This window comes from Podarcis liolepis, assembly GCF_965112155.1.
Source record: "Podarcis liolepis genome assembly, chromosome: 9".
In the NCBI taxonomy this organism is placed as follows: domain Eukaryota; kingdom Metazoa; phylum Chordata; class Lepidosauria; order Squamata; family Lacertidae; genus Podarcis; species Podarcis liolepis.
The window spans coordinates 73,839,053-73,854,914 of NC_139564.1; the positions used below are offsets into that span (position 1 = coordinate 73,839,053).

General features: G+C 43.4%; 1 protein-coding gene across 5 annotated transcripts in view; it reads right to left on the reverse strand.

The window, feature by feature from the left end:
* Positions 1-1,963: 1,963 nt before the first annotated feature.
* The window catches only part of RGS12 (regulator of G protein signaling 12), an 83,659-nt gene continuing 69,760 nt past the window's right edge, over positions 1,964-15,862 (reverse strand). For all 5 annotated transcript variants that reach the window (XM_083460685.1, XM_083460686.1, XM_083460684.1 and 2 more), the window contains one exon: positions 1,964-2,545. In XM_083460685.1, the coding sequence (XP_083316811.1) occupies positions 2,190-2,545 (356 nt within the window). In that variant the 3' untranslated portion in view covers positions 1,964-2,189. The remainder of the gene's footprint in view (positions 2,546-15,862) is intronic.

A 15,862-nucleotide genomic window follows, 5' to 3' on the forward strand; every position in this document is an offset into this window, starting at 1 on the left:
CGCCTTTCCTTCCGTCTCTGGGTCCTCCTGCCCCCCTGGGTCTCTCCTTTCCTACTCTCTTCTGGCGCGGACCCCCCTGACCCTTCCGCCTCCTTGCGGCGGGCTTTGGGACTCGGTTCACTCTCTGGGCTGCTGGCTGCGCCAGCTTCCGTTACATTTGAACTTGGCGCGCGCGCCCAACTCTCCACTTTCCTCTTGATCGTTTCCTCGCTCCCCGAGGTGGGCGTGACTACTCCTGACTCATGCCCTCCCTCCTTCTGAAAGTCTCCGGAGCCCGATATCTGGTCCCCTTTCTCCCCGCTGCTCCCGGCTGGGAACGTGGGTCCCGATCTCCAACTGCTGCTTTCTGATCCCTCTCTGGACCCTTTTTCCTGGGGTGTCCCCCTGCTCTCCCCCCTTGCTCTGGCTGCTGGCGCTCCCTTCTGGGAATCCTCGGACTCGCTAGACAGGCTCGGTGATCTCGGGTCGTCATCCCCACTCATCCTTCCTTCGTATTCCTCCCCCTCGCTCTCTGTCTCCTCCCTTCTCTGCGTCTCTGCTCCTGAACCCCTGACAACATGCAATTTCACTTTGAATGTGTGGTGCCTGGGAACGTGACCCATGTGTAAATTAGAAGTTGGCTGTACCTATCTCAGCTAGAAGAACGCATCTCCACAGTCTGCCCATTCTATGGAACCACAATGTGGTCATTGTTTGTCCTACTTAAGTGATTGTAGCCAGGAAAATGGGTCAGGATTTCACCAATCTTCTCTTTCCACTTCACTTTGGGAGCAACTCCTAAGGCCTTCTCTTCTACTGATAAAATTTCCAGTCCGGAGGTACAGAATTTCTCCATACTAGTTTCTGATGGCCTTCCATGTCCTTATACAGCACAGAGTAATTTCAGAACTATAAATCCTGGGATGGGGGCTTTGGCCTCACAGATGTTGCTGGACTCTGTAGCTCATCAGCCAGAGTCAGCATGGCCAATGGTCAGGGATGGTTGTAGCTCAACACTGAGAGACACGTGATCCCCATGCCCATCTTGGACTGCCTAGTTTGTATTAAAATTGTCTCCTTTGCCAGATTCAACTTGTAATGAAAAATACTCTGTGGATTGACAGTGGAGACAATATATATGCATTTTTCCATGTTTGTTTGTTATGTAGCGCAAAAAAGCTTTTGTAAGATAAGATATTGAACTAGGGCAGGAATAGATATCCTGGACTATTATATTCAATTTCCATGCTGGTGATCCTATGTACTTTTCATTTACTATACTTATTTCCCAGCATGGAAGTTGATATTCAGCCCATGAAAGACTAGAGACTGGTTAAATGGATCTGCAGGTTTTAACAAAATGTAAATAGAATCAGCTGAGTGGGTGGGTAATAATTATTAGGCTCACAGCAGACATCTCCCTCCTGCTGATTCTATTCACATTTAACAACAACAACACTTTAAACAACATACTGTGTTTAACTTCACGTCTTGTTAGCCTTAAGAATTTTAAAGGTTTATACCTGAAAGGGAATAGCTAGAGAAGTTCAGGTAAGGGACCTTCAAGAAGTGTGATCTTTGTGAATGAGTATGGAAACTGACTTTATACACGCTGCCCAGACTATTATGCAAAACGACCTTCAGATATTGAACTTCTTCGAATTTTGCAATGCAACTCTCACCCCAAGAAATTACTAAAATGCATATTTTATGATAAAATACACTTATATATGCTTACGTTTAGAGAATACATATTTATAAATGCATATTTTGTGACGGAGGTGCCATCTTCTTAAGGGGATGGGGAGGCCCAATGTGATGCCGCGTGACAGCTCACACGATGTCAGGGAGCAGAGCCAAACGCCCCCTGAGTAGTGGCTCTGCTCAGCCCCCTCAAAAATACCGGGGGGGGGGGGAGAGAACTGCCTCAGTCCCTCTGAGTTGGCATGCCTGTTTTGTGAGAAGATACATTCAGAAATATGTATTTTAAAACATGTTTATGTACTAATTTGTGTATGTTTTTCCAGTAAATTTTATAACAAGACTGTTGGTTTTTTTTGGTGGATTTTCTCAGATGCTGTCAACAAGTTTCGCTGTCTCCTAGTAAAAGGGAATTGTGCAGCTTGTGTTTATGTTCCAAAGGCAATAAATGTACTAGTGCTTGCAATGACCTTGAGAATTAAGTTTCTGGAGCCATGCACATTGCAATTTCATACAAATGTTGCTTTACACTCCTCGTCCTTATTTTTCTCGCTCTTAGCAGCAATAAAAGATGGAAGATCTGATGTCCTGTAGACACCTGTTCGCATCCTCCCTCGGCAAGATTTTAACTCTGCAATGCAGCCTTCAAAACTGAGGTTCCCTTCGGATTCACTACAAGACCAGGCCAGATCATCTTCTGGAGCAACTCTATCCACATCTATTACACAACTTACAGGGAGTTCATTTCTGAACATTTCCCCGCTAAATTCAGCAGCGATAAAGTCATGACTAGTTTTTTTAGAACTTTGTTCATAAAGGTTTCCTCCAGCTACTTGCACATCATTTTTCTTTCTGTGGCTCACACCTAGGAAAAAAAGGGAAAGAAAGAGACAAAAAAGGGGATAATATTTATTATGCTTTGCTTTACACAAGTCAAATTTTACAGTCTATCACGTTTCAACAGCTTGGATATTTTGCTATCCTATTTTTGTGGTGCTAAAATACTAAAATTTTATATATCTTGAGCTGAGTCTGTAGAACTAACTTTGTGATTTTAATTGTAAATTTGTACATTGCTTTGCACATCTGTCACGGCAGAAAAAGTAAGGAATATGTACAAAAATTGATAAAAATATAAATGCATTATTTACAAACTTCCAAATAATAGAATCACAGTAGGCCAGGATTCTCATTCGAAAACATGTGATTAGAATAATCAAACATAGCCATAAAAGCAAATAATACAGTATAAGATCTTTGGTAATCAAATCACCATTCCAGTTCCTTACGTATCATTGAAGATTTCTGAGAGTGAAGGCAATTAACAAAATGTGGGATATATCCAGCCTCATATAACCAACATGCTTAACTCTAATTATTGCATGGAGGGGTTAAGACCATAGTGTTTTCTGATTTTAAATCTCTGCTGGGGCTCTCTCTCCAAAGAATACTTGCTCCAAACCTGGATCTAGTCATCCAGGGAATTCTCCTTTTTTATTTTATCATATCTACATTTTTCCTTTCTACCAAATACAACATTAACCGACACAAACGGACTTTTAAAAGCCAAGTCACCTTGTCAAGAAGGCTGCTCAGTATTAGCAGCTTAGTTTCAGGATAAATTTAAGCCAGAAAGGGCCCACAATTCCTTCCGCAAGTAATATATGGAACCCATTGCATGCTTACATTGGAGTAGATCCAACTGAACACTGTATGACTTGCATACACTTTATGTTTTTATGCCTCTTATGTCTTGACTTTTCAATTACTTCTGCATCTACAGCTGGTAAGGAATTGTTCTTTTGCAGGATATGCACAGTGTTACTGAAATAGCCTTGGGGACTCATGTCCCAGGCCCTCCATTTTTGTCTGGGAATGCTTTCCCCATATAATGCAAAATAAGCACATAAGAGATGAGGCTACTCCTCCGCTTGCTTACAGGAGGTCTCGCTCAGGGCCATCCTCCGGTGGCACGATGGCACAGGTACAATCTGGCTGGGGGGAAATAACCCCTTCCCTTTTCTCTTTATGTTGGAAGGGGGTGGGAAAAGCTGCGTGGGAATGCCTCCAAGTTAAAAACTTTTGGAATAGAGTATTCTCCATTATGAGGGACGCTGGTGGCGCTGTGGGTTAAACCACAGAGCCTAGGGCTTGCCAATCAGAAGGTCGGCGGTTCAAATCCCTGCCACGGGGTGAGCTCCCGTTGCTCAGTCCCTGCTCCTGCCAACCTAGCAGTTTGAAAGCATGTCAAAGTGCAAGTAGATAAATAGATACCGCTCCGGTGGGAAGGTAAACAGTGTTTCCTTGTGCTGCTCTGGTTCGCCAGAAGCGGCTTAGTCATGCTGGGCACATGACTCAGAAGCTGTTCACCAGCTCCCTCGGCCAATAAAGCGAGATGAGCGCCACAACCCCAGAGTCGGCCACGACTGGACCTAATGGTCAGGCATCCCTTTACCTTTACCTTTTTATTCTCGATTATACCCCAATTACAGGCCAACCCCTTTCTCCAAATCCTGCCTTTTTCGTTGTTTAGTCATGTCCGACTCTTTGTGACCCCATGGACCAGAGCATGCCAGGCACTCCTGTCTTCCACTGCCTCCCGCAGTTTGGTCAAACTCATGCTGGCAGCTTCGAGAACACTGTCCAACCATCTCGTCCTCTGTCGTCCCCTTCTCCTTGTGCCCTCCATCTTTCCCAACATCAGGGTCTTTTCCAGGGAGTCTTCTCTTCTCATGAGGTGGCCAAAGTATTGGAGCCTCAGCTTCAGGATCTGTCCTGCCTTAGCCCTACTGTCTTTGAACACAGACTTAGGCTCCACGCTGTGCCACAGCAAACTAGTAGGTTTCTTACTGACCGCAGCACGATTAGCGATAGCTCAGCAATGGAAGAACCAGACTGAAATACCCCTGAACACATGGCAGGGGTGAAACTAGCCTTGATTTCACCCCACATATTTGCATATACACACACAGAGGCAGGGAGCCTCAATCTTGCCCCTCTGGAGGTTTCCCCTGAGAGGGAGCCTGGCTGGCCCCCCGTAGCTATGGTCTTGCATATGGGAAAATAATATCTGGGATACAGCAATGCCTGAGAGTCTTACCAGACACAGGAGGGCAATTAAAGGCATAACGAATAGAGACACCCTTCCACAAACATGGACCCCTTTCTTTAACTATGCTAATGACAACAATCAAGAACTTCTTGTACCAACTGCTCAATATTCTCAGTGGAGGGGTTATGTTAAGTAATAGGTTTGATTGCTGAATGTGTAAGTATATGTCTGGAGGCAATGGATAATGGTTACTGTATTTCCATTTGTTTGCAATGTGTAAAATACAAATTTGTTAAAAAGAAGAGATGGGGCTATGACTGACAGATCTCAGAGCTAGTTTTGACTTAGCATGGGCAAGGGAAGTTGTATTTTGAAAGTTTATTGCACACAAAAGTCAGGAAAAGATAAGATGTTGGATGAATACCAGGCCACAAATTTATTGGTTAGCAAAGGAACTGCAGCAAGCTCCTCATATTTAAACATTACAATATTTAAATATGTAAAGCCCCATCCACCAGTCATGGCAGTTCTTCCTTTCTTCATGCCCTGTCAGACAACCTTAGTTCAGAGCCCCAGAGCAACCTCTAGTTCTGTTCCTGGCTCCCCATGCCCCCCACACCCAGGCAGGCTGTGGGGAGGCCCATCACACACCCCTAAGCCAGTTAGTCTTCAATTATGAGATAGGCACGCAAGCAGCCACAAGGCTTACATTCCCTCATCCTTTACTAGGCTGATGGCTGATTATTTTCCCCTCTTCCAAGTCATCCAGTGGTATAGCAGAGGAACAGCACAGTTCTAGGACTTTTCTGAGCAGGACCAATGCTATCATCTGCTGGTACACCAGAGAAATTATTGGATTCTCCTTGCTGCAGCAAATGAGTGAGGTGATGATGAAGCCTTCAAATTTGTTTATGACAGATTAGCATAAATTGGAGAATGAGGGAAATAACCAAGCAGAGGTTAGATTTCCTCTTCTTTGATGGGGTTTGTCGTTTACATGAGCAGGTTAAATGGTAACCCTTCTTTCCAAGATTATTTGCTTTTCTAATGAAGAGCTAAAGAAAGGCATGATCAAGTAGGTCACTTTCAGTTTGTTTCTAATTTTCCCACTCTACATTGTTGTATCAGTTTGTGATTTATTTATCTGTTTTTGTAAAAAAATCATCATTAATTTTTTTAGTGAAAATTTGTCTTCATATATTCAGTTTTGCCTATACACACGTTTTTCAAAGCAATTCTTCCTTATATAATGCATTTTTGTATGCAATTTCCACTAATAAATGCAAACTTTACCCTGATTTCTTAATTTTCGCGCACATTACTTGGCTGGGGAAATGCACTGCAAAATTCAGAGAAGTGCCCATTTTGAAGGGCGGCAGCGTTTTGTGTTGTGCATTGTTCTGGAAAATGCTGATCAGGTAGGTTTGCCTTTGAATGTGAGGCTAATTGAATTTCTCTGCCTTCCCTAGCTAAAGGTTGTGTATCACTTGACTGAAGACCTTTTGTATAAGCCGGAATATATGCAGTCAGAAGTGGGGGCAATTACTTCCAGGAAATTTACAATTGTAGCCATGCTATTTCCAATAAATTGGGTGATGTGCTTACGTTATGTGTTGATTTGTGCAGCTCACCTGTTGTCAACACAGACTGTACATTCATTGAATGCCGCATGTGAACTGCCACTTTCAGAGGTGAGCAGCATGGCTCAAAAGGAAGGGGCCTTTTTTGGTTTGCTGCTTTACAGAGGCTTTCCTGCCAATGAATCTTACACTTTTCCAGCACCAAAATCTTAGCTTTGGCCAGGCTTTCCCCCCCTTTCTCTTACACCACTGCCTTTTTAAAGTTGCTCTGCTATTTCAGCCATTTGTTGTTGTTCTTTATTTGATTTTTTAATATCACCCTTTATCGAAAGATCCCAAGGCAGTGTACCACATTTTATGCAGCATCAATAAAATAATAATAATAATAATAATAATAATAATAATAAGTATAATAACAGACAGCATAATAATAAATTAATCTTAGTAACAGTTGCCCCCCTACCCCACCTACAGCTTTAACAAGCTATAGAATATTTATTGCCAAAGACCTGGGTAAAGAGGAATATTTTTCCCAGTGCTTAAAGGCATGTAATGATGGCACCAGGTGAGCCTCTCTGGAGAGAGCTTTCTACATTCAAACATGTGATAATCCTACCTGCAGTATTCTGAAATGATTCCCTCCCCCTACATTTGTAAATTCATCCTCATTTTCTCTCTTCCTAACAGCTTCATCAGTCTTCCTTGCTGGTTAGGACTTAACAGTGCAATCTTATACAATCCATATATTGTAAACTACCCTATGATTCTCAGATGGAGGGTGGTATAGAAATAATAAATAATAATAATAATAATAATAATAATAATAATAATAATAATAATACAGTGGTGCCTCGCAAGACAAAATTAATTCGTTCTGCGAGTTTTTTCGTCTAGCGAATTTTTCGTCTTGCGAAGCATGGTGTCGGAAAAGTTTTGGAAAAGCTTCAAAAATCACCAAAAAACTCAAAAAAGGCTACCACACCGCGTTCTATGAGTTGCTCCTCGAAGTCAAGTCGCAACTGTATTAACGGTGTTAAGAAAAAGGAAACAAACTTGCAAGACATTTTCGTCTTGCAAAGCAAGCCCATAGGGAAATTCGTCTTGCGAAGCAGCTCAAAAACCGCAAAACCCTTTCTTCTAGCGGGTTTTCCGTCTTGTGAGGCATTCGTCTTGCGGGGCACCACTGTAATAATAATAATAATAATAATAATAATAATAATAATAATAATAATAATAATGATGATGATGATGATGATGATGCACATCTACTTAGAAGCAAGCTGTGTTGAGTTTAACAAGACTTACTCCCACTTAAGCGTGTACAGGATTGCAACCTCAATTAATTATTTTCTATAAATAGAAAATCAAAATGTCAATTCTTCAGCCTGAAGAGGCATGAAAGCCCCTGAACTTTCCAGGTGCAACACTCACAAATGAAGCATTCCTAGAGGGGCTCTGCCAGTCCTCCCTCCTTTATGCATGTCCATTGAGAAATGGATGATCCAGGAATTCCAGACTTCAACAGTAGGCTCAATAAACTTTTTGCCAATCTGAAAGATAATTGGATGGACTTTCTGCACAAGAAGATATGAAAAGAAGACCCGGAGACACCTTGTGGGGGAAAGCTTCTTAACATCCACCTCTCAGTGTCATGCGGCTTGAGAGGACTGTGTAGGTCTGATTTTCTTGGGATTTGGAGGAATCACCCATGCATTTACAGATGCAAAGATGGAACACAACTCCCAACTCCCACAGCTTGGACCCCATGCCTTGCTGCTTCAACAGCCCTGAGCTGACTGCGCAGTTCTCTACAGAACCAAAGTAATACCCTATTTAATCACACAGCACCCTGGTCTTTGCAGGAGAAGATGGTGAAGAGGGAAATAAGAAGCAGGAGTAGAGGATTGGGGTGGCTGCCAGAGGAGGTGGAGGTGACACAGGTAATCTTCTCTCAGCAAATAAATACAACCATCTACATCAACCTCTTCTGAACCACAGTATAATTTTCTTGTTTTCTTAGATGCTTGTACTGCTGCAGTGTTCACAGATGCTTGGTTTCTTTGCAAGGGAAGAGGATAAAGAGAGACCAGGGGGAGAGGATCAGGGTGGCTCTAAGGAGAGGTGGAGGCCACACATGTAGCCTTTATTGCACCTTATTATCCAAGGTACGACACTCATTTATTTAGTTAAGTTGTTAAGTATTTGCACAACTGCCGAGTTAGAAGTGCCCACTGATTTTTTGCAAAGGAGGACAGGGAGAAAACAAGAACAGGTGGAGGAGGCATAATGTTTTTCCCATCAGAGACGCCACTGTGACAAAAGAGACTCCTTCAGAACCAAGGTAAGATACTTTATCAGTTCCGTTGGGTGCTAGGTATTTGTAAAACTGCAACTCTTAAGTGTCCACATTATCTTTGCAAGAGAGGAGGATCGGGAGGAAACCAGAATAACTTCGCCATGCATCCCTGTGACCTCCTCTCCTAGTAGCCCTACTTGACGCAGTGGGCATCTGCCATTGCTGGAATAGTCATTCCAAGCTAAGCCCCTCTGTGTGAAGACTTCCTGTTTCTGTTGATGAAGTGCAAGGCGGGCTTCTGTGGCAGTGAGACCCTGAGGCCATTTCAGCCTCATTGCCTTTTCCTCAGACACATTACACAGGTTGATTTAAATCAGAAAATAACTCACTGATGTGCCGAACTTTGGAAATCCCCCGTTGTGGCTGCAATTGCTGGGTGCTAACTTGTGACAGGATATTCTCAGTGGTGGCTCCCCATTTGTGGAATTGCCCTTCCTGGGGAGTTGTTTCTATCTTTCTCATTATCAATATTCAAGAGGCATTTTAAAAAGTCCCTGTTCACCCAGGCCAGGACTCTGATGGCTGAAAGATACAGAACCCAGCAACCTTGGAATTATTAGGCTGTGAGAGTATGTGACTGTTTTGAAATGTTTCTTTAAATGCGTTTAATGTTTTTAGATGTTTGTAATTGTTTTGTATATATTTTAAATACTTTTTCATTTTTTAAACATGTATTCTTTTACCCTTTTTCTGTTTGTCAACCAGAGCTCTTTGGGGAGCAAAGGAGGTGCAGAGATAGAAATTAAAGGAATTAAAATACCCCTGCCATTGATGATCTTCCACCTCCCATTGTGTGTTCTACTGCCAGTTGCCCCTCTTCCTGCTTCTCTCTCTGCATGTTTATGGTTCATTATTATTTCCTTTGTCATCCCAGGCAGGAGAATCTCAGCCTGTCCCTGTAGCTGTTCAGGGAACACACAGATAGAAGCATTATTTATTGGAAAACATACTTAGAGCTGTGCACACTGAGAAGCAGCATCTAAAAATAAGGATTACTATGACCACATATCAGTGAAATGGAGGCTAAAACGTTCTTCCCACAGATTCACTGTAAGGCCAAGGATGAGGCAGAGGAGGAAGGTTTAGAAAAAAGTGCCAAATAGGTTTTGCAGGAAGGAAGCCACTCTTGCTGATATCAAGACTGTGCAGCTGGTGCTCATGAGATGATAGGCAGGAGGAAAACACAGCAACTTAAAAAGCTTGGCACAAATCTGCCCTGAGAAAGCCTGGAATAAAGGGCCAGAACTAGCAGTATCAACACAAGTGGGATGAACATCATGTGCGTCATGAGAAAGCAAGAAAGTGTGTGGAACAGGTCTCGGTGTTTCGATTTCTGGGAATGGAGTTGAGAGATGACCTAACCTGGGGAGAAAACAGCAAAGACCTGATGAAGAGAGCACAGCAGAGGTTATATTTTCTGAGAATCCTCCGGAAAAATAATCTCTCCAAGGACCTTCTGATGGCAGTTTACCATTGTACCGTGGAGAGTGTATTAACTTATGGTCTCTGTGTGTGGTTTGGGAGCTGCAGGGTCAGGGAAAAAACAATGCTGTCCAGGGTTGTAAAGACTGCAGAGAGAATAATTGGGTGCACTCTTCCCACCTTGGATCAAATCTATGCTTCCAAGTGCCATAAGAAAACTGCAGAGATAGTGCAGGATAGTGCGCACCCCGGAAATGATCTCTTTCAGCTTCTGCCTTCTGGAAGAAGGTGCAGAGTTATAAAGACTAGGACTAGCCGCTTGAGAAACAGTTTCTATCCAAATGCGATTTTGGTTTTAAACGCAGTGTAAGGTAGTCTCTATAGTATATTGTATTCAGTTATGGGGTATCAGAGATTTTAAGGGGCTAACCAGGCTGGGATAGCAGGCTTGTTGATTTTTGAATGTCTGCTGTAGATTTTTTTCAATTTTGTTGTTCTATATAGGATAATGACAATAAAGATTATTGTATCGTATCGTACCGGTAAAACACAACACCACCCTCCCAAGTGAATCAAGCCTAACTCTTGTAATCCTGAACCCTTTTCAATCTCTCACTCTCTCCCCTCCTAGCTTGCTTTGAGGGACTATCATTGGGAAGGAAAAAGGGGAGAAGAATTTGCATGTTTCTTGGCAGCATCAGCCCACTGGAGACTGCAAAGATGAAGAAGATGCATTGGCTAAAGTTCAGGAGGAGGGGAGGGGGGCGACTAGTAGGATTTGCCTTTCCATTGTTTTCTGCTTTGTTTTTTATTCATGCTCACTATAGTATCTGCTCTGAGTATCTGCCTGAACAAATTCAGATCTGGCTGTCAGGTGGGCATCTGTCCTGTACCATCTGACTCTTCATCCTGCAGACAGATGCTGCTGCAGCTTCTCAGTCTGACTTTTGCTGCTCTGGGCCAGTCTCATACTCAGCTGTTCCTGTTCAAAGAGGACTGAGGGGCCATCCTGTACTTCCGCCCACGTCAAGGACAACTGAATAAAAAATTAGGTCAGCTAAACCTTTTGCGTCAGTTATTAAATCTAGATCAAGAAATACTGCCACAACTGTGGCAGATTCAGAGATGGACACGACCTGCTCCTGGACGCCATTGTTACACCCATTTTTCCCAGGCCCAGAGTGTGAGTATTGCTTCAAAGGTTTCTGGTTTTTAGAGAGATCCAGAAAAGCTAAAAGAATCACATTCCCCTTGTTTGTCTCCTGTTGTAGCCTGTTTACCAGAGTGATTAGCTCTGGAATGGATCAGGACAACCTGTTTCCTCTAATTCCCAGACCCACAGGGGGCGCTGTGGTTTAAACCACAGAGCCTCTTGGGCTTGCCGATCAGAAGGTTGCGGTTCGAATCCCGGCGACAGGGTGAGCTCCCATTGCTCGGTCCCAGCTCCTGCCAACCTAGCAGTTCGAAAGCACGCCAAAGGTGCAAGTAGATAAATAGGTACTGCTCCGGCGGGAAGGTAGATGGCATTTCCGTGCACTGCTCTGGTTTTGCCAGAAGCGGCTTAGTCCTGCTGGCCACATGACCCGGGAAAACTGTCTGCAGAGTGGACAAACGCCGGTTCCCTTGGCCTGTAAAGCGGGATGAGCGCCGCAACCCCAGAGTCGTTTGCAACTGGACTTAACTGTCAGGGGTCCTTTACCTTTTTTATAGGGACTGGAGAAATCTCTCAGCAATCCCTCCCCCTCAAACGGGGCCTTTGATCTTCCTCATTTATAACAGATTGAAATATAGGATCTCTTAATGGGGTTCTTATTTTCAGATAAACCAATGTCCTCAATTCTTTCACTTTGGTAGAACCAGCCAAGGTGGGGGCATTATATAATTCTGCCCCAGTTTTATCTCAGCCACCTTCCAGATAGATATATGTCCCAGCAGAAATTATTTGAAGCTACTTCTACCAGGTGGTGAACAAATTCACACTTTTGCCTTGTGAATCAAAAGTTGAAACTGAATATAGAACAGCCAAGCTGTCAAGTGCAGATGGCATAGTTATGAAGCCTCTGCTGTTAGTCAGGTCATACTACCCAAATGTTTCACGACCACCTCCACAAGGATCTCTTTTATAGAGGCTTGATAAAAAAAAGATTTCCAGAACAAAGAAATAAAAGGGCAATCTGAGAGCAACAATGAAGCTGTGTGGCATTATACTTCAAGAATGGGAACTACTGGCACATGATAAAGCAACAACAACTACAAGTCATCTATGTTGGAACAGAGATATCAGAGGTACTAGTGTGAAAGTGCCTGCAGTCGAAATCTTTTCAAGAGCAGCTTCAGGACAATTTGAGCTCCAATTGAGTCCAATACCTGGGGGCCCCAGACTCCCCTGCCCCTGTTATAAAGTAAAGTAAACCACAGAGCCTAGGGGCTTGCTGATCAGGTTGGCGGTTCGAATCCCTGCAATGGGGTGAGCTCCCATTGTTTGGTCCCTGCTCCTGCCCACCTAGCAGTTTGAAAGCACGTCAAAGTGCAAGTAGATAAATAGGTACCGCTCCGGTAGGAAGGTAAACGACGTTTCCGTGCGCTGCTCTGGTTCCCCAGAAGCGGCTTAGTCATGCTGGCCACATGACCCGGAAGCTGTACGCCGGCTCCCTCGGCCAATAAAGCGAGATGAGCGCCGCAACCCCAGAGTCATCCACGACTGGACCTAACGGTCAGAAGTACCTTTACCTAACGTGTATGCCAAGGCAGTCTGCCTGTTAGTAAGGAGCTTTAATAAGTGCTTTCTCTCATACCACCCCAATCCTTCATTGTGTACAGCTGGGGAGATTCTCTTGGTTGTGCTGCACTTTGGAGAAGTACATTTGGCAGTAACCAGAAAGAGTAACAAAGCCGTTAGACAGTGGAAGGACGTTCCTTGGGGGTTTTTAAGCAGAGGTTGGATGTCCAACTGTTATGCATGATCTAGTTGAGATGCCTGCAGTGCAGGGGGTTGGACTAGATGACCCTTGGGGTCCCTTCCAACTCTATGATTCTAGGAGGCCCTTCTCTGTGGCAGTACCACCTCCCCCTTTAGCTAAGTGTTTTAGCACCTCTTGAAAATATGCTTATGCTCAAGGCTTTTGCTGGGATCATAACATTATGTTTTAATTTGCCCTGAATCACAATTTATTATTTAATTTGTGCTTTAAAGTATAGATGTTTTGTACACTGCCTTGCCGTATGCGAAAGGCAAAATAAATAAAGGCTTAAATAAGCAAATAAATAGGGATGTTGGGAGACATGGACAACACCATTTATAAATGCAAATATAACAGAACAAATTCTTTCAACATTTTGCAAGTATACAATTTTGCATGTTTTATAAAAGAGTTTAATACGAGTCAATGGTACAAGAGACTTGAAGGAGTCTCACAGAAGAGACAAAAAGGGGAAAGAAATTTGCAAGCACTAAATGGATAATGAGGTTTTCATGACTTGCTATAGAATGCAATATACTGTAATTTTTGCTCTATAAGACTCACTTTTTCCTTCCTAAAAAGTAAGGGGAAATGTGTGTGCGTCTTATGGAGTGAATGCAGGCTGTGCAGCTATCCCAGGAGCCAGAACAGGAGGGAGCGCTGCTTTCTCTGCTCAGCGATCCCTCTTGTTGTTCTGGCTTCTGAGATTCAGAATATCTTTTTTCTTGTTTTCCTCCTCCAAAAACTAGGTGCGTCTTATGGTCTGGTGCATCTTATAGAGCGAAAAATATGGTACATGGGCCCTGGTCAAGCTATCTGTGAGAGCTCAGATTGCATTGCCTCCATGGAAATAAATTGAGAAGCTACTTTGAGGAGGGTAGTTCCCCACTGATTTTCGGTATGTCTCCCAATTGCATTTAGATCTGCTTCTGCACATTAAATACTTTTGAATAAGAAAAAAATGAATTAACGAAGAACAGAGTTTATTACTCTTTGTAGTGGTGGGAACTCAGATACAAAATATATGCAGAAACTACATTAAGGCAGCTACAGAATAAAAGAAGTTAGAAACAACAAAAGCTGCAGCTCACGGGAAGGTATGGCATGCACTAAATACAGGTCAGTTTGAAGATTTGAAAATATTCACATATGAACTCCAGTTTAAAAATAAGACAGTCTTAACTTGTAAACTCCCCTTTTAAAACACACATGCTCTAACTATAGATATACACAAATGTACACAACCAGGCCACAAAATACACTTCATGTATTATCATTTGGACATAGCCAATTACAAGGTCATTTGATGTTTAATTTCAATAATTTTTATGGTAGCATATATAAAAACACTGTGAAAGACATAAACCTTTTCTGATTTTTCAGAGTAGCAGGACAGAAGAGTTTGGCTGTCATTTGTTAGCACGTGACAATTAGGCATGTGAAAATCACTAAATAAGTACAGGTAAGAAACAAGAAATAAGCAGTCAAACCGAATGTGTTTGCATTCTACAAGTCATGATTCTACTTGGTACTGGATTTATGAAGATAAATACAGTCAGTTGCATCAGAGGTGGTGATCCAGCCCTTGGGCCCATGTGCAATGGAGACAGCAGGAAGCAGTGTAGGCAGATTACTTTCTCCCCCGCCCAGCACCACATTCTTACCAGGCATATGGCAATTACTGAATTTCTGTGCCTTCCAGCAGATAATCTAGCTGCCCATACTGATATCTGCCTGCTGCTCAGAGTGTGCAGAGGGGTGGACTCTTTGGGGAGGACTCTTTGGGGAGGGGGGGATAGATCTTCTCCCAGAGGTAGGTGTTATATATCTGGGATGGGGAGACATATCCATCCAGGCCTCCCTTTCTGGCCACCCCCCGTCTCCCCCTCCTCCGCACCCTTCCCCAGCCCTACACGTTTCCGAGCACGAAATAAAGTGTTGGTGCTGACCTTTAAAGCCCTAAACGGCCTCGGTCCTGTATACCTGAAGGAGCGTCTCCACCCCCATCATTCTGCCCGGACACTGAGATCCAGCGCCGAGGGCTTCTGGCGGTTCCCTCATTGCGAGAAGTGAGGCTACAGGGAACCAGACAGAGGGCCTTCTGGGTAGTGGCGCCCGCCCTGTGGAACGCCCTCCCATCAGATGTCAAAGAGATAAATAATTACCTGACATTCAGAAGACATCTTAAGGCAGCCCTGTTCAGGGAAGTTTTTAATATGTAACGCTGTACTGTTTTTAACACTGATTGGGAGCCGCCCAGAGTGGCTGGGGAAACTCAGCCAGATGGGCGGGGTATAAATAATAAATTATTATTATTATTATTACACTTTGCACCTTCTTTGAGTGTTCTTGTCTGGCTGCTTTGTGTCCTTGAATTCTGATAATGCTTCTTGGCTGCCTAGATGGAGGGTGGAGATGTGTGTATGTGTAAAATCAGCCTCTTGGTAAAATTTACACTAGCTGCTCTGCCCACTTTGCCTCTGGCCCTGCCCACCACTGGCATGAGCAACCTCAAGGGTGGTCCAGGGGGAACATGTTACATGTGATCCTCATCTGGTATTTGCATGTGTCTTAGAGATGAGCATCTATAAAAAGTTGTCTGCATGTGCTTCGCGAGGACGTGCCCAGGACTTCCAGCAGAAATGTGGGAACCAGGCTGCGCTTTCCCTTTCCTCTTCAAGTCTTTATAACGGTATACAGCACAAAGAGGAAACGACAGCAAATAATGCATGCATATGCGTGAAAAGTGTGTCTTGGAGGTTTAAATGGAAAAACTATGTTTTGCAAGGCTCTTCCAAACAAAAATGTATTT